The sequence below is a fragment of the Myxine glutinosa genome, chromosome 9 (assembly GCF_964187855.1).
Source record: "Myxine glutinosa chromosome 9, kmMyxGlut1.1, whole genome shotgun sequence".
Classification (NCBI taxonomy): Eukaryota; Metazoa; Chordata; class Myxini; order Myxiniformes; family Myxinidae; genus Myxine; species Myxine glutinosa.
In genome coordinates this window covers 34639279-34666771 of record NC_136269.1, presented here as the reverse complement: position 1 = coordinate 34666771, position 27493 = coordinate 34639279, and the positions used below count along the sequence as shown (strand labels likewise).

At 41.4% G+C, this 27493-nt stretch overlaps 1 protein-coding gene across 1 annotated transcript; it reads left to right on the top strand.

Moving 5' to 3' along the window:
• The first annotated feature begins 6341 nt into the window (after positions 1-6341).
• LAMP5 (lysosomal associated membrane protein family member 5) lies at positions 6342-26423 on the top strand. Its single transcript, XM_078784266.1, has 6 exons — positions 6342-6480; positions 9026-9198; positions 11564-11707; positions 14140-14251; positions 20954-21145; positions 25345-26423. The coding sequence occupies exons 1-6, from the start codon at positions 6408-6410 to the stop codon at positions 25515-25517; spliced, it is 867 nt and encodes a 288-aa protein (XP_078640392.1). The 5' UTR covers positions 6342-6407; the 3' UTR covers positions 25518-26423.
• Positions 26424-27493: the final 1070 nt, after the last annotated feature.

Here is a 27493-nt window from a genome sequence, read left to right as displayed (position 1 = left end):
TCAATACTCCTCTGTCCTCTCTTCCTTTTTCCTTCCTCATCAGTCTTGGACAAACTGTCACCTCTCGCAAACATAAGTTTGCATCGCAAATGGTACAGTGTTTCTTCTGCTACCAAGTCGTTGATCCCTTCCAGGCGTCCAGTGACTTCAGTGCCCCAGTCATCCCCGCGACTCCGTGCTGTCTTCAGCAAGCTTGCCTTCAGTGTATCTGCAGTCAAATTATCTGGCACTCTGTATTTCTTTCTAGCTTGTGCTGGATTATTTTTGTAGAGCTGGGCTGGTTGGTTGCAAAGAATGCATACATCCTTATACAGGAGGTCAACTGACTGTGATCTTCTAGAACTGCAGCCAGTTGATGAACTGAACTCACAAGTAGTGCGTCTTCTCTTCAACTTTGATGACTCTTTCTCTGCCTTTGATGCTTGAGCTGACTTCTTGGTGGTTGCAACAAAGTTGTTGTACAGATCATTTTTACACTTCTGGTGGTACCTCAGTTTTCCTTCCTTTTGAGCCTCCTTCATACGTTCCACAACAGTAACATTTTCGACAGTTTCTGCTTGTTTCAATAAAGTTGAGTATCCCTTTGGAGTTGCCTGTATGAGCCTTTCAGCTGGTGTATCCGAGCGTGCACAGATGAAGCAATTGAGCACAGGTGGAGTAACGTCTTCATCCATATTGCTAGACTCCATGTCCTGCAAAGTAGAAAATGAGATATATTTAGAAATTACTTTTCCACAAAGGAGTGTCTGTGGTGAAATATAAATGTTAACAATCAACTCAGAATCATGAAAAACCCTTATTTGACCCCTCATAAGTTACTTAAGGGCCGATTTAAAAAAAATAAAAATTCTCGAAAATAATTTTTCGGTACCCGAATTCAACAGCTTTTTTTCTGGGTTTCCCACGGGAGTTGACCTTCAACATTTTAACACATGTTATTACACACCTTTACAAAACATATTGGTGAAGAAATTTTTTGGTAACAATTTAGTTAACAGATTTTCATATGTTTCCCTTACTATGAGCTGTATTTGTACCAACATTTATTTCATTCCTCAAAAATATGGACATGCACAATGTATGTTTTCATATTATCAATCACAATGCTATTACAATTACAATGTCACTATATTACTTTTTCTGCGATTTGATACCGACTATTTCAACAAACGGTTCTCCAAAAAGTGTCAATTCCAACAACTTTTTTGTGAGTGGATCAAAATGGTGTGAAAACACACAGAGGGTATTTCCAGTGAAAAAAAACCCACCTTTAGAGGCCATTTTTCCCCGCAAGCGGGGGTTGACCTTTTTCGGGAACCGTGGTTGTTGTTGTTTTTCGGTCCCCTTTTTGAAGCAATGTTTTATGGCCGGATGCCCTTCCTGACGCCAACCCTTTTTGCCGCCTTTAACGACAAGCAGGGAATTACCAGTGAACTGGTACTCAATTTGCCGACCTCGGAAGAAGAGGGGCGTACGGTAGGGACGAGCTTTCTCGGCTTGCTCCCATGCGCACCTCACCTTGCATTGCCTTGTATTAATGTGTGCCCTTGCGACCTTTCCCCGCTGCTTGCTTGTCCTCCTTCCCCCACTCATGGATTTGTTTCCTTTGGGCCCGGGGGGAGTGCGCAGGTGCCCGCAGTTGTGTGCCCGCACCCTCGCTGCTGCCTGCCTGGACCGGTACCACACTTATTATGTGTGGTACGTATTATGTGTGGTACGTACGTATTATGTGTCATATGTGTCATATTTCCAGTGAAAGTTACATCTTATTCCGAATAAACCTAAACGTATACAAGTGTGTCATCTACCAACTTGGCACATCATAGTGTGTCATCTACCAACTTGGCACATCATAGTGTGTCATCTACCAACTTGGAACATCATAGTGTCATCTACCAACTTGGAACATCATAGTGTTTCGTCTACCAACTTGGGACATCATAGTGTGTCACTGTGTCATCTACCAACTTGGCACATCATAGTGTGTCATCTACCAACTTGGAACATCATAGTGTCATCTACCAACTTGGAACATCATAGTGTGTCATCTACCAACTTGGACACATCATAGTGTGTCATCTACCAACTTGGAACATCATAGTGTGTCATCTACCAACTTGGAACATCATAGTGTGTCACTGTGTCATCTACCAACTTGGCACATCATAGTGTGTCATCTACCAACTTGGAACATCATAATGTGTCATCTACCAACTTGGAACATCATAATGTGTCATCTACCAACTTGGAACATCATAGTGTTTCGTCTACCAACTTGGAACATCATAGTGTGTCATCTACCAACTTGGCACATCATAATGTGTCATATACCAACTTGGAACATCATAATGTGTCATCTACCAACTTGGCACATCATAGTGTGTCATCTACCAACTTGGAACATCATAATGTGTCATCTACCAACTTGGCACATCATAGTGTGTCATCTACCAACTTGGAACATCATAGTGTCATCTACCAACTTGGAACATCATAGTGTTTCGTCTACCAACTTGGCACATCATAGTGTGTCATCTACCAACTTGGAACATCATAGTGTGTCATCTACCAACCTGGAACATCATAGTGTGTCATCTACCAACTTGGAACATCATAGTGTGTTAGCTACCAACTTGGAACATCACAGTGTGTCATCTACAAACATGGAACAATTTGGAACATCATTGTGTGTCATCTACCAACTTGGAACATCATAGTGTGTCATCTACCAACATGGAACATCACAGTGTGTCATCTACCAACTTGGAACATCATAGTGTGTCATCTACCAACTTGGCAGATCATAGTGTGTCATCTACCAACTTGGCACATCATATTGTGTCATCTACCAACTCGGAACATCATAGTGTGTCATCTACCAACTCGGAACATCATAGTGTGTCATCTACCAACATGGAACATCACAGTGTGTCATCTACCAACTTGGAACATCATAGTGTGTCATCTACCAACTTGGAACATCATAGTGTGTCATCTACCAACTTGGAACATCATAGTGTGTCATCTACCATCTTGGCAGATCATAGTGTGTCATCTACCAACTTGGAACATCATAGAGTGTCATCTACCAACTTGGAACATCACAGTGTATCATCTACCAACTTGGAACATCATAATGTGTCATCTACCAACTTGGTGCATCATAGTGTGTCATCTACCAACTTGGCGCATCATAGTGTGTCATCTACCAACTTGGAACATCATAGTGTGTCATCTACCAACTTGGAACATCATAGTGTGTCATCTACCAACATGGCACATCATAGTTTGGCATCTACCAACATGGCACATCATAGTGTGTCATCTACCAACATGGCACATCAAAGTGTGTCATCTACCAACATGGCACATCATAGTGTGTCATCTACCAACTTGGAACATCATATTGTGTCATCTACCAACTTGGAACATCATAGTTTGTCATCTACCAACTTGGAACATCATAGTGTGTCATCTACCAACTTGGAACATCATAGTGTGTCATCTACCAACTTGGAACATCACAGTGTCATCTACCAACTTGGAACATCATAGTGTGTCATCGACAAACTTGGAACATCATGGTGTGTCATCTACCAACTTGGAACATTATGGTGTGTCATCTACCAACTTGGAACATCATGGTGTGTCATGTACCAACTTGGAACATCATAGTGTGTCATCTACCAACTTGGAACATCATAGTGTGTCATCTACCAACTTGGAATATCATAGTATGTCATCTACCTACTTGGAACATCATAGTGTGTCATATACCAACTTGGAACATCATAGTGTGTCATCTAGCAACATGGAACATCACAGTGTGTCATCTACACACATATCATAGTATGTCATCTACCAACTTGGAACATCATAGTGTGTCATCTACCAACTTGGAATATCATAGTATGTCATCTACCAACTTGGAACATCATAGTGTGTCATCGACAAACTTGGAACATCATGGTGTGTCATCTACCAACTTGGAACATTATGGTGTGTCATCTACCAACTTGGAACATCATGGTGTGTCATGTACCAACTTGGAACATCATAGTGTGTCATCTACCAACTTGGAACATCATAGTGTGTCATCTACCAACTTGGAATATCATAGTATGTCATCTACCTACTTGGAACATCATAGTGTGTCATATACCAACTTGGAACATCATAGTGTGTCATCTAGCAACTTGGAACATCACAGTGTGTCATCTACCAACTTGGAATATCATAGTATGTCATCTACCAACTTGGAACATCATAGTGTGTCATCTACCAACTTGGAACATCATAGTGTGTCATCTACCAACTTGGAACATCATTGTGTGTCAACCATAAGCTTGAAACATCATTGTGTGTTATGCAAAAAAGGGGTAGAGGAAGCAACTCAAACAGCAACTGATATTGCAAGTGCTTTTGCTGGCGAACAAAATATTACTTACATTAGGTCCAACTCAGGAAGAGGTTAAAATTTCCAAAATTTTATCGCAGACATGGAGGCAAGCTCATTGATTACGTCATCGTATGTAACTGCAGCCTGGTCTAGCACTACTTGGTAGATGCTAACGGTAGATGCTGGTAGATTGGTAGATGCTAAAGATCCCACGATGTCTTAGCACCAAGAGGACGCGAGTTATCTGCAGACCCTTGAATAAATTACAAGCTCCTGTCAAAATTTACAGGGGGCAGTAAATCAGTGGCAAAGCCAAACCTCAGTGATGATGCAACCAACTGACTGAATTTGGAATCGAATCCCAACTCGATATGCATTAGTAAGTGGACGCTAAATATCCCACGGTTTGCTGAGTGTAGTGTAGGCGACTTATCACCGGCACCCTGAACCTATTACAAATACCTGCATCGGCGGCGCAGCCGTGATTTGGCGATGACGTAAGCAAGCGGGTTGACTGCAGAATTGAATCCCAATCAAATGTGCATTTTCTAACAGCAACATCTGCCTAGTGTGAGGGGTCTACAGTCCAGAGTGCATCCTGTTAATGTATGAAATAAAAACTAGAAAGCATCTGAAAATGGAAAGCCCGTTTGCTTTTGTTTGTATTCAGACGTCTTCTTCTTCTTCTTCCATATGTTGAGACAACGAAAACGGTTAAAAATAAACAAAATGAAAATTTATGATTTTTGCATCTTTGACCTTTGCCCTTTAGATCTAAAAAAAAATAATCAGCTTCTAGCTTTTGATCGGTGAAACAATTATGTGACCCAATTTGCAAATGATTAAAATTTCAGGTCAATTAGCCTAAAATTGATGATTTTAAGTGACGCTGACCTTTGACCTTTTGATGAAATTATTAATTTGCCTTAATTTGACACACAGACACACAGACACACATACAAACACACACACAGACACATATACAGACACACATACAGACAGACACACAAAAGTGATTTACAAAACCCCTAGTATGGAGTACGGTACTCGGTAGAGAGCATACCTCCACCTGGTGAACAGTTTACATTTTGTATCTCACTGATAGGCCGGATCTGGATTCGGACCTGAACCAAAACCTAATCGGCTTGTTCTTGTCACTTAACCAACTCCTCCACCAAGTTTTGCCATAACTCGTCCATAACTTTTTGAAATATGATGCTGTACATATAGTTTGTGGCCCCATCTCTCAATGGTGAAAAAATATTCACCTGGATTCGAATCTTCACCAAAATCTCAAGTCTTCCTTGTCACCAAACATAACCAAGTTTCAACTAAATCCGTCCACAACCTTTTGAGATATCCTGCTCACAGACCGATAAACAAACATGGATAAAATCATAACCCGCCGTCCACCTTCGGTGGCACAGGTAAATATCAGAATGCCAGGCTATCCGGGGAGTCAAATGTGAAGATGTCATCGCAGTAAATACCTGTCGTGGAAGACCATTCCCTTGAAGTGAGAAACTGTTGAACTTCCCAACATTGATGGGAGTGGTGCAGGATGCTCCAATAGTTCCTTTGGGGTCACACATTCGTTGGATTCAGAGCTGGCATCTCACCTTGACCCAACTTGTACCTGTGGCCCTTCTCCGACAGATTGCTCTCCTGCCCTCTATCTGTCAATTCGGTATCAAGTTTGTCTGTTGAACAATTAAATCACTGTGCTTAGATAGTTTATACATTATATTCTCCAGATTAGATACCTGGCCTGCTGGCAGCGATGAGCACCGATTGATTGATTCTACCTGCGCTTGTCATCCCACGTGTGACGTCACTGATGGCTGCCCGAACACAGCTAATGCCTGGGATTCCAAAGCACGTCGCAGGACAGGAAAGGGTTAATTACCGTCCGTCGCCAAACAGGGACCAGACACACTGCGGCACTACAGGGTGAGAGGGAGACCAGCACGGATTGGTCACAAACAGCGCGACATTCATTACCTGCACAATGGCGGCTCGCAGCGCCCTCGGAGGTCTTTGGTCGCCCAAGGACCTCATTTGCTGCATCCTATTGGCATATGGTAAGAAATTTGATTTTTATTCCCATATAGCCCCATATGATCATTATAACCCGCGTCATCACGTACGTTGCATCCCTCATTTATTCGTACGTACGAGGCGTACCTGTTCATTTATCAGCATCAGTGCCTTTGGAAGGCGATCGCATGGCGAGGTCACGTGAGGGTCGCTTCCGCATGCAGATCAAGGCACCCACCATGTACATCCATTCGTACATGAATCATGCTCTATGCTTTTATTTGCTTTATTCGTACACGGCACGCCGCGAACCAACGGGTGAACTATGAGGCACGAATGGACACGTGGTAAGAGCCTGTCAAAAGATGTGAAGGACGTCCTTGGGTCTCCATCTCATCTGAACCGTGGAAGATCTGAACCGTGGAAGATCTGCGCCTTGGTAGATCTGAACCGTGGAAGATCTGAACCGTGGAAGATCTGAACCTTGGCTGATCTGAACCGTGGAAGATCTGAACCTTGGCTGATCTGAACCGTGGAAGATCTGAACCTTGGCTGATCTGAACCGTGGAAGATCTGAACCTTGGCTGATCTGAACCGTGGTAGATTTGAACCGTGGTTGAACTCCACGGTTGCTGATCTGAACCGTGGCTGATCTGAACTGTGGCTGATCTGAACCATGGAAGATCTGCACCTTGGCTGAACTGAACCGTGGAAGATCTTAACCTTGGCTGATCTGAACCGTGGCTGATCTGAACTGTGGCTGATCTGAACCATGGAAGATCTGCACCTTGGTAGATCTGAACCGTGGAAGATCTGAACCGTGGAAGATCTGAACCTTGGCTGATCTGAACCGTGGTAGATTTGAACCGTGGTTGAACTCCACCGTTGCTGATCTGAACCGTAGCTGATCTGAACTGTGGCTGATCTGAACCATGGAAGATCTGCACCTTGGCTGAACTGAACCGTGGAAGATCTGAACCTTGGCTGATCTGAACCGTGACTGATCTGAACTGTGGCTGATCTGAACCATGGAAGATCTGCACCTTGGTAGATCTGAACCGTGGAAGATCTGAACCGTGGAAGATCTGAACCTTGGCTGATTTAAACCGTGGAAGATCTGCACCATGGTAGATCTGAACCGTGGAATATCTGCACCTTGGTAGATCTGAACAGTGGAAGATCTGCGCCATGGTAGATCTGAACCGTGGTAGATCTGAACCCTGGAAGATCTGCACAGGGTACATCTGCACCGTGGTAGATCTCAAACGTGGTAGATCTGAACCTTGGCTGATTTGAACCGTGGAAGATCTGCACCATGGTAGATCTGAACCATGGTAGATCTGAACCCTGGAAGATCTGTACAGGGTACATCTGCACCGTGGTAAATCTCAAACGTGGTAGATCTGAACCATGATAGATCTGAACCATGGAAGATCTGCACCTTGGTAGATCTGAACCGTGGAAGATCTGCACCTTGGTAGATCTGAACCGTGGAAGATCTGAACCATGGAAGATCTGAACTGCGGCTGATCTGAACCGTGGAAGATCTGCACCTTGGCTTATCTGAACCGTGGAAGATCTGCCCCTTGGCTTATCTGAATCGTGGAAGATCTGCACCTTGGCAGATCTGAACCATGGTAGATCTGAACAATGGAAGATCTGCACCTTGGTAGATCTGAACCGTGGAAGATCTGAACCGTGGCTGATCTGAACCATGGAAGATCTGCACCTTGGCAGATCTGAACCATGGTAGATCTGAACCATGGTAGACCTGCACATTGTTAGACCTGCAATGTGGTAGACCTACACTGTGGTGGACCTGCAATGTGGTATTCCTGCACAGAGGCGTTCATCGATTGATTGGTTCGTGTGCTCTGGGCAGGATCGATCGACATACCTCATCGAGTCGTACACAAGGTACACTGTCCATACTGACTGAGGTGTTTCTCGTGTCTGGAGCAGGCAACCGACGCCCCATGTGCTAATGTGCTTTCTGTGTATGTTTATTGTGTATCTGCTGGGCCTATCTTTTGCGTGCGTATTATGTGTGAGATAAATGCTTCATTCGTCAGGACGGAGGTTTGTGGCGTGCTCTCGCGAGATCTCACACGATCTCGTCGTCACAAAGGCAAATGGTATTTCACAAAACACCGAACCAAACACACACATGGAGCAGGAGCAGTGTGCTGACGTATACTAGGTGGCACTACCATCTGCATACCTTTATAGATAATTCCATCGGAGACACCTCACTTACTCTGAGTCCCAGTGCAATGGGCATTTCACTCCGAGAGCTGGGCCATCCCATGTGGATCATGTCCAACAGGTGTCACAACTTTAGCTGGGTCTGTTCCTGCAGCTGGGCATACATCTCCTTGGTGATGGAGATGAAGTCTAGCATGGAGACCTGCTCCAGATTGACTTCTTGTCCCGCCAACTGGTGGGTCAGATAAGCACGAGACACTTACACGAGAATGGACGTTCCTTTGTTTTCCAATATGGCCGGGAGTCGAGTGTGCACACAAATTGTGTGTTGCGACACCTGTTGGACTCTGTGTGTGCCGTGTGCATTTTCTGTGTGTATTTCAGGTGCACGCACGTACTGTGCTGTGCTTGCGCCAACGGTTGCTGATGAAAGTGGTCCAAGCACTCGCGAGGATGCTGGGATCTCTCTCGAAGACAACGGAACCACGTGTCTGACAGCCAAATTCGCCATTAAATTCCTCGTTCCGTATGATGTGTGGGCCAGCAACTTCGTGGACGTGAGTGTACACGTGTGTTACATGGCGGTGAAAACTACACCAAAAACCTGTGCTGTCGTGCTTGCTGCTGACATATATATATATATATATATATACACAAGTAGTACAACAGCGTGTACAAATTGCTTTATGAGCCAAGGTGGAGTTGGACATTTTGTGCACCCTAGGCAACAAGTAGTGATGACCAATAATGTGGGCAAGTATTCTTGCAGTTCGGTCAGTCAAGTGGTCGAGTAGACCTTTCGTAAGACCACATGACAGCATGCGTTGTGGCCTCGTAGTTTCCTTCCAAAACAAAATGGCGAGGCATCAATGTGTGTGCGAGGCATCCAAATATCTTGAGTAATCCTAACTTCAACCAGAACTGCTTCCTCAGCACCAAAATCTCTGGTCTATACCCCATATCTTTATATCCACTACAAAATCGACAATGTTTCTGCCAATATGCATTTGTTACCCTGCGCTCGCGAAGCGAAAGGCAGGGTTAAGCATTCGGGTCCGTCCGTCCGTACGTCGTACGTACGTGCGTGTCTGCATTTTAAAAATTCATTTTCTCGGCAACGGTTGGTCCGATTGACATGAAATTTTCACCATAGGAGGGACTCCTCCTGTAGAATATGTTAGTGAATACTATGACGTCACAAGTCACGTGGTACGGGCGCCATCTTTTAAAAACCAAAAAACTTTACACCTCTATATCTCAAAAACCGCTGCGCATGAATAATTGACACAGGTCTCAATGCAAAGAACTCTCCATGCGCAATAACATATGTGAATGATGACCTCATAGGTGCCGCCGTTATGTCATAATTCGACAAGTAAAAAACTTTATTCGATTAGGATGAAATTTCTTGAGCATCTTCTCAGTATAAATTGATGCATAAATAAAATTATAATGACGTCGTTGGTCACGTGGTTCGGACGCTATATTGTTTTGAGTGAAAAACCACTAAAATCCAATTTTCTCCTAAACGACTGAACAGATCAAGGCCAAACTTTGCAGGCAGAATCGCATACCCATGACGAACAAAATAAGACAGCGAGAATGACATCATGCATCACACGGTTTCGGAGTTATGACATTTTTAAGCATAAACTTTTAAAACCAAGCTCCTCCCTCATTTGTGATCCTATCGAGGGGAATCTTCACAGATGTGTTCAGCATATCAGTCTACTAAAATCACCTTTTGGAATTTGCGATAGGTCACGTGGTTTGACAGATATAAATAATTAAACGAAAATAATTAAAAAAAATTTAACTCTTGAACTGCTTCATTGATCGACGTGAAACTTTATATTGTAGTAGCGGTAATGAAGTGTAACATGTTTGCAAAATTTCAAGATGATTGGATGCACGGTCTGGAAGCTAGAAGTTGTTATTGCGTGAAGAAGAAGAGTCTTCCCGAGTGGGCATGGAATTAATTATCACACTGCAAAGTGTGACACAAGCCTGGTGTTGGCTTAGCGGTTATGGTGCTGGCTTGGGATCCTAGGATCCTGGGTTCGAATCCTGATCGATCGCTGAATTAACACGAGGGGGGTTGACTCAGCCTGTCATCCTTCCGAGGTCGGCAAATTGAGTACCAGCTTGCTGGGATGAATGATCACGGTGTGTACCCCGGCTTAGAATAGGTACACTGTATCCCTGCGCATCGTAAGAGGTGACCAAGGGTTGGTGTCAGGAAGGGCATCGGGCCATAAAAACATTGCCTCAAACAGGGAACCATGATTGTCATGGGGCCCACAAGGCTAACCCCTGCTCTAGCGGGGAAAATGGCCTTAAAACGATCATTCACTGCAAATGACGAGCAGGCAAAGTACGGAGCGACCTCACGGGGTCATTTTGACCTCAAATAAAATTCTGATTTCAGATTTGTCAATCGCTGAGGTATATTAACACACGACCAACACAGATTTGGCGAAATTCCGACGATTTTTGACGAAAATATAACATTTGTGTATGCATTTCAGTAAAGTAAAGTGTGCCGTGTCAGCATTTTAAAAATTGAAACGTGGCTCATTGTAAATAACTCCATATGGGGAATAGGTGTTGTTAAAGATGACATCATTGGTGCCATAATTACGACGTCATAATTCGACAGGGACAACGCTTAGTCTGATCAGTTTGAAATTTATTGAGCATGATCTATGCAACAATTATATTAGAGAATATAAATGTATGATGTCATCACTCACGTGGTCTGGCAGCCATATTGGATCCAAAAAAAAAGAAACGTTCAAAAATAGAAGAGTTGGCTCACACCAAGTTGACTGTGCAGGGTAAGTATTCTATGAATACCATCGAGTTTGTGTATGTACTCCACGATGCATCAACTCATTACTCTCACCTTTTATGCTCTTTCAGCTGGTGACAGAGGAAGCAACCATAACCATGCCTAAAAACGTGAATATCAGAGGGAACTGTGCAGAATCTAATACTTCCCAAAAGCCAGAGCTCATACTATCCTGGCACAAGGAATCTTACATCCTCAACTTTCAGTTTGACACGGTTAGTACAACCCTCCACACCATTCCCATGTTCCCAGACATCATTACAGGGAGAAATGTGGAGAGCAGAATGCTCCCAATTTTTATCATGTATCCATCACCTGTCTTGAGTTAGAGGAACGCACACTCACCTATAAGCTGTCTAGCCTAGGTTCAAATCCCGACCTACAAACTGTCATCCTGGTGTTTCACTGGCGGAGTGATTCATCAATGTGTGTGCCGTCCCTCGGATGGGCGTTAAAGGGGCGTCACGTCTGCTAGCATTTGTTGGTGGACGTTAAAGATCCCACGGTGTCCTTCACAGAGTTGGTGAGCTATCACCCACACCCTCAACAAATTGTAAATTCCTGCCCTAACCGGCAGAGGGCATTGCATGAGTGGCACAGCCATGCCCTCAGCCAATGATGCTACACCACAGCCTTTCACTGCATAACAAATGAAGAAGAAGAAGATTCAGTTCAATGCAGTCAAAAGTCTTCTTGGTAGCTGGGAGCCAGGTAGTTCAGTCGTGGGTTCGTCAACAAGTTCCTTGTTGGGAACCTCAAGCTAGCCACACATCATGCCACTGAGTGTTTATGTCCTTAACAAAGAGCAGGAGTCTTTCTCCGTATATCCAGAAAGGCTTCCTCAATGTAGAGTACTCTCTCAATATGGCTGCATCCCACCTGGTATTTAGTGGAGGTACAGTCATGGCCAAAAATATTGGCACCCTTAAACCTTTTTCAAATAATACACCATTTTTCCCCAAAAATTGTTAAAATTAAAAAATATTTTGGTGTCCACAAATGTATTTTTTGGTTTGCAGTGGAACAAAACAAAAAAAGCTGAAAAAATACTAAATCTTAGCTTATTCCACAAAGAAAACCTAAAATGGCCTGGACAATATCATTGGCACCTTTTAGAAGTTGTTAGAAATAATTAGATTTTAAGCAGGTGATTCTCCTTTACTTTGGAATTGAACTCACCTGTGATGAGTTGCAGGTGCCTGCAATATAAAAATCACTCAGTCAATCAGTTTGAATAGAGAAAAGGAGCCATTCTGCTGTTTTGTGTCACTGCGTGTCCCGCAATGAGCATGGAGAAAGGAAAACCAGAGAATTGTCTGAGGAGGTCAGACACAAGATTGTAGCCAAGAATGGACCATCTCAAGGCTAAAAGTCCATCTCCAGAGACCTTGATGTTCCTGTGTCCACCGTACGCAATGTTATCAGGAAGTTTAAGGCCCATGGCACTGTAGCCAACCTCCCTGGACGTGGCCATAAGAAAAAACCTGATTGAAGATTGCAGCGAAGGATTGTTCGAAGGGTGGAGAAAGCACCTCGATCAACTGCCAAACAGATTCAAGCTGACCTTCAGACACAAGGTACGACAGTTTCAACTCGCACCATCCGTCGCCAATTCAATGAAAGGGGGTTCTATTGTAGAACCAGGAGGACCCCACTGCTGAGAGAGAGACATAAGAAAGCCCGACTGGAGTTTCCCAAAACACACATGAACAAGCCAAAATCTTTCTGGGATAATTCCCTGTTCACAGATGAGACCAAATTAGTGTTTTGGTAAACCACATCATCTCTGTGATTACAGAAAACAAAATGAAGCCTTCAAAGAAAAGAACACCTTCCCTACAGTCAAACATGGAGAAGGTTCAGTGATGTTTTGGGGTTGCTGTGCTGCCTCTGGCACTGGGTGCCTTGAATGTGTGCACGGCGTCATGAAATCAGGAGATTACCAAGGCATTTTGGAGCACAATGTCCAACCCAGTGTCAGAAATCTGGGTCTCCATCAAAGGTCATGGGTCTTGCAGCAGGACAATGGCCCCAAACACACTTCGAAAGGCACCCAGGAATGGTTCAAGACAAAACTCTGGACTGTTCTGAAGTGGCCAGCAATGAGTCCAGATCTAAATCCAATTGAACACCTGTGGGGAGATCTGAAAACAGCAGGTGGGAGAAGGCACCCTTCAAATCTGGAAGAACTGGAGCAGTTTGCACAAGTAGAGTGGGCCAAACTGCCAGTAGAGAGGTGTAGGGAGCTCATTAATGGCTATGGGAAGTGCTTGACTGCAGTTATTTTGTCCAAAGGCCGTGCTACCAAATATTAGTCTCGGGTGTCAATAATTTTTTCAATGCCATTTCTTTTTATTTTCTGATTTAAAATGATATATTAAGTTCTGAATAATAAACAAAAAGGTTCCGTAATATTAACAGTGAAATAAAGAATTGTGGAGACCAAATACTTTTGTCAATTTCAACTTGTTTTTAGAGAAAATTGTTATTTGAAAAAAGTGCAAGGTTGCCAATATTTTTGGCCACGACTGTATATTGCCGTCCTGGGAGCCACGGGCGAGGTGATGATCTAATAATGCCACTGATTATAAACATAATTAAAAGGTATCCAATGCAAACAGTTCTCATTTATCACCTTTTTCCGTAGGAAATCTCACAATACAAGAAGAAGAAGAAGCAACAAAAGTTCTGGAAAATCACCAAAATCTCCTTCACTTATGACACGTCGGACACTACCCATTTCAAGGAAGCCATAAATGGTGGGATAATCTCCATAATCACTAGCTAAATATGGTTACCATAATATGGTTACCCATTTCAAGGAAGCCATAAATGGTGGGATAATCTCCATAATCACTAGCTAAATATGGTTACCATAATATGGTTACCCATTTCAAGGAAGCCATAAATGGTGGGATAATCTCCATAATCACTAGCTAAATATGGTTACCATAATATGGTTACCCATTTCAAGGAAGCCATAAATGGTGGGATAATCTCCATAATCACTAGCTAAATATGGTTACCATAATATAGTTACCCATTTCAAGGAAGCCATAAATGGTGGGATAATCTCCATAATCACTAGCTAAATATGGTTACCATAATATGGTTACCCATTTCAAGGAAGCCATAAATGGTGGGATAATCTCCATAATCACTAGCTAAATATGGTTACCATAATATGGTTACCCATTTCAAGGAAGCCATAAATGGTGGGATAATCTCCATAATCACTAGCTAAATATGGTTACCATAATATGGTTACCCATTTCAAGGAAGCCATAAATGGTGGGATAATCTCCATAATCACTAGCTAAATATGGTTACCATAATATGGTTACCCATTTCAAGGAAGCCATAAATGGTGGGATAATCTCCATAATCACTAGCTAAATATGGTTACCATAATATGGTTACCCATTTCAAGGAAGCCATAAATGGTGGGATAATCTCCATAATCACTAGCTAAATATGGTTACCATAATATGGTTACCCATTTCAAGGAAGCCATAAATGGTGGGATAATCTCCATAATCACTAGCTAAATATGGTTACCATAATATGGTTACCCATTTCAAGGTAGCCATAAATGGTGGGATAATCTCCATAATCACTAGCTAAATATGGTTACCATAATATGGTTACCCATTTCAAGGAAGCCATAAATGGTGGGATAATCTCCATAATCACTAGCTAAATATGGTTACCATAATATGGTTACCCATTTCAAGGAAGCCATAAATGGTGGGATAATCTCCATAATCACTAGCTAAATATGGTTACCATAATATGGTTACCCATTTCAAGGAAGCCATAAATGGTGGGATAATCTCCATAATCACTAGCTAAATATGGTTACCATAATATGGTTACCATAATATGGTTACCCATTTCAAGGAAGCCATAAATGGTGGGATAATCTCCATAATCACTAGCTAAATATGGTTACCATAATATGGTTACCCATTTCAAGGAAGCCATAAATGGTGGGATAATCTCCATAATCACTAGCTAAATATGGTTACCATAATATGGTTACCCATTTCAAGGAAGCCATAAATGGTGGGATAATCTCCATAATCACTAGCTAAATATGGTTACCATAATATGGTTACCCATTTCAAGGAAGCCATAAATGGTGGGATAATCTCCATAATCACTAGCTAAATATGTCTACCATAATATGGTTACCCATTTCAAGGAAGCCATAAATGGTGGGATAATCTCCATAATCACTAGCTAAATATGGTTACCATAATATGGTTACCCATTTCAAGGAAGCCATAAATGGTGGGATAATCTCCATAATCACTAGCTAAATATGGTTACCATAATATGGTTACCCATTTCAAGGAAGCCATAAATGGTGGGATAATTTCCATAATCACTAGCTAAATATGGTTACCATAATATGGTTACCCATTTCAAGGAAGCCATAAATGGTGGGATAATCTCCATAATCACTAGCTAAATATGGTTACCATAATATGGTTACCCATTTCAAGGAAGCCATAAATGGTGGGATAATCTCCATAATCACTCGCTAAATATGTCTACCATAATATGGTTACCCATTTCAAGGAAGCCATAAATGGTGGGATAATCTCCATAATCACTAGCTAAATATGGTTACCATAATATGGTTACCCATTTCAAGGAAGCCATAAATGGTGGGATAATCTCCATAATCACTAGCTAAATATGGTTACCATAATATGGTTACCCATTTCAAGGAAGCCATAAATGGTGGGATAATTTCCATAATCACTAGCTAAATATGGTTACCATAATATGGTTACCCATTTCAAGGAAGCCATAAATGGTGGGATAATCTCCATAATCACTAGCTAAATATGGTTACCATAATATGGTTACCCATTTCAAGGAAGCCATAAATGGTGGGATAATCTCCATAATCACTAGCTAAATATGGTTACCATAATATGGTTACCCATTTCAAGGAAGCCATAAATGGTGGGATAATCTCCATAATCACAAGCTAAATATGGTTACCATAATATGGTTACCCATTTCAAGGAAGCCATAAATGGTGGGATAATCTCCATAATCACTAGCTAAATATGGTTACCATAATATGGTTACCCATTTCAAGGAAGCCATAAATGGTGGGATAATCTCCATAATCACTCGCTAAATATGTCTACCATAATATGGTTACCCATTTCAAGGAAGCCATAAATGGTGGGATAATCTCCATAATCACTAGCTAAATATGGTTACCATAATATGGTTACCCATTTCAAGGAAGCCATAAATGGTGGGATAATCTCCATAATCACTAGCTAAATATGGTTACCATAATATGGTTACCCATTTCAAGGAAGCCATAAATGGTGGGATAATTTCCATAATCACTAGCTAAATATGGTTACCATAATATGGTTACCCATTTCAAGGAAGCCATAAATGGTGGGATAATCTCCATAATCACTAGCTAAATATGGTTACCATAATATGGTTACCCATTTCAAGGAAGCCATAAATGGTGGGATAATCTCCATAATCACTAGCTAAATATGGTTACCATAATATGGTTACCCATTTCAAGGAAGCCATAAATGGTGGGATAATCTCCATAATCACAAGCTAAATATGGTTACCATAATATGCTTCATAATGGGAAGGTAGCCTGTTTGGTAATGTGTACACCTATGAATCATCTGGTTCTGCATTCAATATTCAAATCCAGTAGATATTTCAGGTACACAATATATAAATTATATATATATTGTATTTATTACTTGCGAAAATCAAAGGTTTTTCAAGTACAGTATGTTGGTTGGTCTTGTGCGTTATTGTGTGTTTGTCTGTCAATCACCTACAGGTCACAATTTTCAACTGATCTCTACGAAACGTCACCAAATGGTAGAGTTGGTCATGAAGAAGAAGCCTATTGATTGAGGTCAAAAGGTCAATATAGGCCAAACAAAGGTCAATGACTGTCAATTTTTCCTAACATCGTCAATTTTCATCTGATTGACTTGAAATTTGAAGATTTAAAGACTTTATCATTAAATTCAACCACCGATAATTTTTTTAGGTTAACATAGGCCAAAAGGTCAACATAGGCCAGAGGTCAACAACTTATTTTAGGGATCTTGCAAATATCGTGCTATGCAGGACGTATTTCTTGTTTTCATGTTGTGCCAAACTCGACTTCGCAGATGAAAATTAATGACAAAGAAGAAGACAAAGAAGAAGTCAAAGAAGAAGACAAAGAAGAAGAGAAAGAAGAAGACAAAGAAGAAGACAAAGAAGAAGACAAAGAAGAAGACAAAAGAAGAGACGAATTCCCTTTGAACACAGCGGTTCATCAAGTGCTATTTTCAGTGTGTGTGTGTGTGTGTGTGTGTGTGTGTGTGTGTGTGTGTGTGTGTGTGTGTGTGTGTGTGTGTGTGTGTGTGTGACCGAGTCAGTTTAGAGCAGGCCGAGCATTTTAAACGGCAGAGTAGCGTCCAAACTTCACTACCATAGGAAGTGTAAACAACCAAAGATACATTTCACAAGGCATCAGTACAAAAAGCAAATAGTCCCAGAGCTTGGGGGTTTTATTTAACTTTTATTTACCAAAAGGTCTGAGAGTTGTTTCTGGGGTAGAAATATCTGTAGAATTCAAAAATCCATTTCTGACAAAAATCTACTTGGACGTTTTTCCACAATTTGCTCTTGAAGTGGGGGGGGGTACCCCCTAACTGCAATATTGCGATTTTGCGTCACGTCGTATTTCGGCTTTGTACAGTTTTATCTCGGGAAGCTAAAAATGTACTGATACATAGAAACAAGGTATCATATGAACGAGTGTCATCTCCTGGTTCATTTTCTATGCTGGACTGCCTGCTATTCACAATATAATAGGATTCGATAAGGTTATTTGTGACTATACCCAAATGTTGTTGGGGACGCTCTTGAAAAATGTGTGTTAGCTACTTTTCTATTTGTCTAGATGCATATACTCAACTTAAATGATTATGGTATATTATAATGAACTAGAATCTTTCAGCTATAAACATTTGACACCATCCACGTGTTTGTATGACATTTGGGGAGCAAGATCGTGAACTTTCTACTGATGGGAGGTGTCTGCATCGACACCAAATTTGACCAGATTCACCTCCGAATTTTCAGATTTATTGTTTGTATGATAATAACAGACAGTGCCGCCATAATAATTACAATCGTGTGTCTTACTAATGCTTAGGTGATGGTATCGATCTTCTAACATATTTCATATTAAATTTTCTTTCCAGTATACCAGATAATTAAGGCTGAAAGTAGAATGTTGTTGGTGACGGTTGGTGGTGGTCATACTAACATACCATGCTTCCTCGCTATTGCAGAGTACTATGTCGTGCTACAAACATATAGGTAGCCTGGTGTTGGCTTAGCGGTTAGGGTGCCGGCTTGGGATCCTACGATCCTGAGTTTGAATCCCGGTCGATCGATGAATTAACGACCAGGGGGATTGACTCAGCCTGTCATCCTTCATTGAGTACCAGCTCACTGGTAATTGGGGCACTGCATCAGCGGCACAAACGCACTTCCAGAGAAATGATGCAACCAGCAGCCACAGGCTGCATACGAAAACAACAACATTTGGATGGTGTCAAATGTTTATAGCTAAAAGATTCTAGTTCATTATAATATACCATAATCCTCGTTTAAGTTGAGTATATGCATCTAGACAAATAGAAAAGTAGCTAACACACATTTTTCAAGAGCGTCACCAACAACATTTGGGTATAGTCACAAATAACCTTATCGAATCCTATTATATTGTGAATAGCAGGCAGTTCAGCATAGAAAATGAACCAGGAGATGACACTCGTTCATATGATACCTTGTTTCTATGTATCAGTACATTTTTAGCTTCCCGAGATAAAACTGTACAAAGCCGAAATACGACGTGACGCAAAATCGCAATATTGCAGTTAGGGGGTACCCCCCACTTCAAGAGCAAATTGTGGAAAAACGTCCAAGTAGATTTTTGTCAGAAATGGATTTTTGAATTCTACAGATATTTCTACCCCAGAAACAACTCTCAGACCTTTTGGGAAATAAAACCCCCTGAGCTCTGGGACTAAAAGCAACTAATATCCCGCACAAGCTGACTTACCAGCTTCACACTTGTTGGGGGCTTCGTCAGGATGAGTGTCGATCTGGGAGGTCAGACACCTGTCCCAATGCCATAGAGTATTCAAAATTGAGATGCGTTGGAGACGTCCGCATAGTACAGATCTCAGATGTCACTGGAGGCCAAAATGCTATCGGCCCAAGGTCTGCTCCAAAGCGGGGGATCTTTTATATTTGCATTCTCAGTTTAAAACAACTGCAATCGATAGTGAGAGCTATTGGCTATCGTTGTCATCATTGGTGAGAGACCTTCCTGACATTGAGTTGACATCACTTGAGCATTTTCACATGAGGCTTCAAGTAATATCAGATTCACAAACAATTCGTTTTTTTTGTTTCACTTCTTCCTTGTACCTACATCCTTTAAAAAAAATGGAAATGGAGAATGATGAAATCCCTTCCATGGATGGACATGGACATCTTGAAGGACTGGAGAGTACGATATGACAAATTTGGTGAAGCGATGCCATAGCTGAGAAAAAAGGGACAGAGGAGTGGAGGTGAGCAGAAAGTATGCACTGCAGAGAGGTACCAGAAGATGGGTCATTTGGATCAGGATGGCAAAGGGCAGAGAGGACAACACCTCAATGTGAGAAGAAGCCTCCACCTGAGGGGTACTTGTGAGTGCAAGAGTCTTGGACTCCACCAATGAGAAGATGCCATTCAGAAGCACAAACTCATCGAGGGAAGCCACACAAAATGGCACTGTAGTTAAATGTCGAGAGCAGTTTAAATATTCTGTGGGGAACCAATGAAACTGTGTCTCGGGAAGAATTGTAGATTTTTAATTGAACTCTGATAATCCCGGGGATAAAATGACTGGATTGCAATGAATCTTTAAAATGATCAGTTCAGATCATCATTTTGGTGGCGCAGGTTATACGTTTTCACTCCTATCTGTCTGTTAGTCTGTCTGTGAGCAGGATATCTCAAAAAGGTTATGGATGAATTCGGACGAAACCTGGTGGACAGGTTGGGTGTGTAACAAGGACGAATCGATTCAATTTTGGTGAAGATCTGGATATGAGAATGTTTTTTTAATTTCCAGTGATTCTTCACCATTGAGAGATAGGGGCAAAAACGATATATAGCACGATGTGTATTTCAAAAGGTTGTGGACAGATTATGGCAAAACTTGGTGGGTGAGTTGGATAGGTGGCAAGAACCAGCCGATTAGATTTTTGTTCAGGTCCGAATCCAGATCCGGCCTATCAGTGAGATACAAAACATAAACTGTTCAGCCTGGGAGAGGTATGTTCTCTACCGAGTGTCGTTCTAGTCTTACATATACTTTTCTCCTTTTCCAGCTGGGACGTTCACAGCCTCCACCGGAGCACAGGCGGTTCTGTTTCATGCTCCTTTGGGATATTCCTACAGTTGCACGTCTCAGGAAGTCTTCTCCCTTGCCTCGAATGACGACCACAAGCTGGTTAAACTCAAGATGTCGGAGAGCATGTTGCAGCCTTACACCACGGACCAGGACTCCAATTTTGGTCCAAGTAAGCACTGACGTCTCTTTATCAATACGTTTTCTCTGTAAGCATGTTTTTATTTAGTTTAACAACAATAATCAGTGGATGGTCAAAAAGCAAAAATCAGGAACTAATTGTATGATTACGATACTCTGGAAAAATAGGCACAATTGTCCTGGAGTTCAGCTGGGCCATGCATGCTTCTATAAATCAAGATGCATCAGGATGACTCGAGTAAAATTATTTTAGAAACAGGTTTATTAAATCATCAGCACGATTGAGAACATTCTCGATAGTAAGTTGCTTTCATCAAAATCCCATCCTTTTAAATTTCAGTATTAGCCAAATAAGACTGCTCTTTGACCTTTTGATATACAAGAACAGCAATCTCACCTCGAAGTGTGACCGTGGTATGGAGACCCCCTCACTCGTGACAGTATCAGGGTGTAGGACAAGTCACCACTTACTCACAGGATGCAGAAAATTACATCGAAGCAGGCATGGGAATCGAAACTCACAACAATATAGACAATGAGATAAAGCTTTGTGTATTCCACCACCAAGCCACTCACCCTGAGGTGTGATCTCAAAACAAACTTGTAAGCTTCATCGGTATCGATTTTTCCATATAGCGGATGGCTCATACCGACCGGTATGTTGGTATTTAAAAAAAAATTGTACACAAGTACAAATACATTCAAAGTACACTGCCCCCATGCCAAATAAATAAATAATATCCTCCAGAGCGGCATTGCCGGGGCGCCTGAAGTGCCCGGTGATACCACCGTTCAGCACATAGACAGTATTTGGAGGGAGAGCTATACAATAATTGATTGATTAATTGCATAATTGAAATTAATCGAAAAAAAATCATAAAATAATTTCTTAATCAATTGGCTAAAAGCATACCTCAACCACCAGTTTCATCCACAGCTGTAACTTTTTGAAAATTAGTCATTAATCGAAAAAATTAATTATTAATTGATTAATCAATAAATAATTTATCAATTAATTGATTAATCAATAAATCAAAATAACCTTTATAGCCACATCACTTGGTCACTGTCATGTCAGAATGTCAGCTTCCGAGCTCAAAAGGTGCCCGAGATATTGCCCAGATGAGAAAGGAAATAAATACGTGATTAATAATGAAAATAAATAAATAATAATCGTAAAATAATTAAATTATTAATCAATTGGCTAATAGAATACCTAAACCACCACCGTTTCACCAAATCTGTAACTTTGAAAAATTAATCAATGGTCATTAATCGAATATTTAAATAATTAATCGATTGATTGATTAATCAATAAATCAAAAATACACTTTACAGCCAAATCATTTGGTCATTGTCTTGTCCAAATATCAGTTTTCCTAGCTCAAAAGGTGCCTGAGATATTGGCCAGATGAGAAAGAAATATTGCCCAGATTCGAAAGAAAAGAAATAAGTAGTTATTATCAATAATAATTAAGTAATTAAACAATTAATTGATTAATCAAAAAACAAAAAATATATAGTTTTTGCCAGAGTACTTGCTCACTATTGTGCCCAAATTATTGTGAAAGAAAACAAGAAACCAGAGTGAAAACTAAGTACTGTACTCCCTTTCAGCGCGCGATGATGATGTCATGCAGCGCCTGAAGATGGAATAGGAAAGGAGCGGTGCACCAAATTTTTTTTTTTTTTTTTTTACGCAGGTTCCAAAAATACGTAATGGTCCATTAGATATTCATATATGACGTACACATCATTGACACATGGTAATTCACAGTATACATCATGCACTCAATTTTTCCAAATGAAGGCAAATTTATTTGTACGACAGAATTTGGGTGATAGAAGAAAGTAAAAAGGGGTTCAGTTTTGTCCTTCACTTACTTTATTCTTGCAGGATAATTGATAAAGACAATATAGTCGACGCCCATTAATTTTAGGTAGCAGGCGAGTACTCGGCTAGCTAGCTCAGTAAATATTGTCGCGTTCCCGGAGTGAACACCCCTGAGGACGGATAGCCGATCGAGCTTTACACTCCAAGGCGTTCAATCCAATGGTGGTGTGAATACGTGCGGGGGGATGATGGCTGCGAATCTCTTACCTGCACGGATCCCACCGGACGTCCTCGACCCTGGTAATCAATTCAAACTGACACGGAATTATAATGCAAAAATACCGGCTTCATTGAAAGAAATGCCGGTAACAAAAGAATGCACGGTAAACTAAAATTCTTAATTGAGGTACACTCCACAGCGACTCATATACAATACAAGGGGGAAAATAACTGGAAAATAATGCGTTTGTTTTTGCACTCAGCTTTGAGCGGCTCTTGAACCCTGTTGCGAAAACCCATCTTTGTGCGGGGAAAACACGCCTTGGTGCGCAGTTCGTGCATGGGAACCAGGCCTTAGCGTGCCGTTCACTCACTCCAGCCACGCTCGTCCTTGTCGTCCGCTTCACACAGCACCAATGTCTCTCAGCGCACCCAGATGACGCACAGCCAGCACCGACGAGCCAAGGAAAGGACAATGCGGTCACTCAAACTGATGAAAGCCAGGGACCACGAAGACAAAATGCGCGACTGCGTCCCACCAGGAAGCGAGGGGGATATACAACTGCTTGAAATGGAGGCCAGCCCGGAGAGAGGGAAAATGTCGGGACCCAAGTCTTTTGTACCCAGGGCTCTTACATCATCCGACGGCATCGCACCATGCTACTATCAGCGAGTCCCATCTAATCGCTCTATCGTACCGGACCAATCACTGCTCTTCAGGGCGTGGCCTCACGGACCTGCCTGCTTGATGTTGCGATGTGGCGGCTGGCGGCACCAGCAGTATCATTCAATGTCCTGTTCCGGTTGTTTTTATTTAATGTTATAATTCATGCCGATTGCTTGGCTTGGCTATGTGTGTGTAGTGCATTGTTATAAGGCACAAAGGAAAAGTACAGAGGCGATTTACATACAGGGGATTTACCATTAATCCCTAACTAATTAACATAACCCCACGCCTTGTCATGGGGACAAAGATACACTTACACGACATCCGGTCTAACTCATGTACATCAGGATGGATACACAACATTCGGAGCATGGTACCCTATCCAATTCTACCTGGACTAAGGTAATCCATTGCCTACCCCCCACAAACGTAACAATATTATAGCTTAACAAAAAGCTAGCTCGGTGCCCAATATTGGCACACAAGATGACGACATGCACAGCATCGGTAATTGGTATTGCCGTATCGGTAATCGGGACAGGGTCATATCAGTATAGGTGATCGGCACAGGCTGTCGAAATCACACCCATTTCATATAAAATAAACAATTGCTTTAAAAACAGGTACGAGGACACAGGAAAATGCAATCACTTGTACGCTGCCAAAGGTTGGCGATATGCCGATACTTTTGACGATATACCAAAAAAAAATTCTGTATTGTATATTCAAATTTGTTCTTGCAGTGTTCTTTCAGTAACACCCTCCTGGTTAAACTTCCAAAATCCAGGATGACTGCACACCTCAACTGTATTCTAATCCTCGCTTCTCCCATGTGTGGAACTACCTTTCAGTGTCTGTTCTATCCCACTCTTCCCTCCAAGATTTCAAGCAGACCGTGTACTAACATCTCCAATCATCCCCCATCCTGACCTTGACTCATTTTTACGCCCCTACCTATCCCAACCCCCTTAGTTGCAGGTTACTGTGCTTCCCCTCCTCTTCTCCTATTCCTTCAATCTCTTGTCCGTGTCCAATTGTTGCCTCAATGTCAGTTCATTGGGTTTTTTTTAACCCTTTGCCGGCATTAGTTGGTGGATGTTAAAGATCCCATGGTGTCCTTCACAAAAAGTAGGCCAGTGAATTTCCAGCACCCCTCAACAACAAAAAAAAAAAAAAAAAAAAAAAAAAAAAAAAAAAAAAAAAACTTACCTTAACCTCACGCTCCCTCTGTCCCAAGGGAACAAAGTGCTAAAGGGTCAACCCCCAAAGGAGTATTGGGTCACTGTGCTTGGGTCATTGGGTCACTCCTTATCTGGGCATGCAAATTACTGGTAGTAGTATTCTGCTGTTTAATTCAATGGTTCTGCACACAAAGTTGCAAAAGTGCACAATTTGAGAAAGAACAGATCTTTTGAAACTTCAGCATCGTTTCACTTCAAAATATATTTCCTCTGCTTGCTGTCAATTTCATTTTTCGGTTGTGTGACCAACTCTCTACCTGCCCCTGTAGAGTGGAAGTGCGCCATGGATCAACAAGAAAATTTGGAGGAAGCTCTCCCACTCGTGCTCGGCCTGTTGCTAGGCCTCTTGATCGTTGTGATGATCGGAGCGTACCACATCCGCCGTCGAAATGCAGTCACCAGCATCCCCCAGGAGGAAAGAGCAGCTTATAAAGAAATGTAACAATCTTGCTCGTTTGTGTGGAGCCTGACATGGCCCTGCATGCTTTGATGTTTCATTGTAATGCCACAAACTCGTTATGTATTCAAGGTTCCTGAAAAAACAATAGATTGCAACTGTGCCAACAAAGTGGTAGATTCTAGGAGAAACAACCCAAATGGAAAAAAACATTGCTCAACCAAGCTGATAGAAAATCTGTTCTTGTAAAATAGAGCACAGTGTCCGACAAGATGGTGCACATCAGGTAGAGCACTTACCTGTGACCCGTCTCACCTGGGTCCATATAAACAGTCAGCACATGGACAGACGTCACACTGGGTGTCACACCTGTTAGCGCTAGTTGTTAGGCGTGAAACGTCCCACTCTGTCTTTCGTAAAGAGGTTTGTTATCACCAGAACCCTGAACAAATTACAATGTTTTACCAAAATCACCTTCCGTGAAATGTCAGGCCTGACCAGATGACTCATGAAACGTACGGGCCAAAATCATTATTTGACTGCAGAAGAAGAAGAAGGTGGGACAAATTGGGGCCCTTAAAGAGCTTGTATTACATATCCCCACCATGGATGATAACATTCCTCTTCTCCTTCATTCTCCACATATAGTTCACAATGTTTAGATCGTTTCATGCTTAGCATTAACAAAAAAAAGAAAAGAACCATATTGTATTACAATTGAGATCAATTGTTAGAATCCGAAGCTTTGTGCCAAAACAAGTTGAGATTCCAACCAACGTGCTGACTTGTATTGATGGTTATACTTGTCAAGCATTGACTGCAATTCACTAAAAATAAAAATGTAGTTGAGAAAATTCATGTTCATTTTGCATACGGACTTGCCAATCGTTCTCGTTTTAATACTTTTTCATGTCTGTTGAAAATCATATCAATAAACGTTTCTTAATGTACAATGTTCATGTCTCGTGCTGGCTCCATGAGCAATGTTCAACATGTTTAATCCTGTCCTAAGGGACAAGATGGTGTCCCAAGGGTCTCACCTCCCCCCTTCACCTCAGAGTTCAGAACCCACCTCATCTGATGAATCCAAATTCAAGTATGACATAGCAATTTGCAAGGGGGTGATGCATTGATGAGTACACCACCCTCCAGAAGGGGCATTAAGCTGGCTAGATCTAACATTACCTTCTGAATTAAAAACGTAGTGTTAAGTACCAGCAAAAGAAGCATCACCTTGATTCGGCCATCTGTGCAAACCTTCTTGTAACCATCTCAGAAAAATGGGGAACAAGTACAGATACATTCAAAGTACACCACCCCCATGCCAAATAAATAAATAAATAACATATCATCCAGTGCACATCGCCAGGTGCCGTGCAGCACCCACATACAGAATTGGGAGGGAGAGGTATACAATAATTGGTTGCTTAATTGCGTAATTAAAATAAATAAATAATAATCATAAAATAATTAATTTCTTAATAAATTGGCTAATAGCATACCTAAACCACCAGTTTCATCCTAAGCTGTAACTTTTTGAAAATGAATTGAATTAATTAATCAAAATAAATTAATTGAGCAATTGATTAATCAATAAATAATTAATTGAATAATGAATTAATCAATAAATCAAAAATATCCTTTATAGCCAAATCACTTGATCATCGTCGTGTCAAAATATCAGCTTCCTAGCTCGAAAGGTGCCTGAGCTATTGACCAGATGAGAAAGAAAATAAATAATTGATAAATAAAATAAATAAAGAATAATTGTAAAATAATTAAATTATGAATCAATTGGCTAATAGCATATGTAAACCACCACCGTTTCGTCGGAATCCATTACTTTTTGAAAAATAATGAATCAGGTAATTAATCGAATAATTAAATAATTAATTGAGTGGTTGATTAATCAATAAATTAAAAAATACCCTTTACAACCAAATCACTTGGTCACTGCCGTGTCCAAACATCAGCTTCCTAGCTCAAAAGGTGCCCGAGATATTGCCCAGAAGAGAACGAAA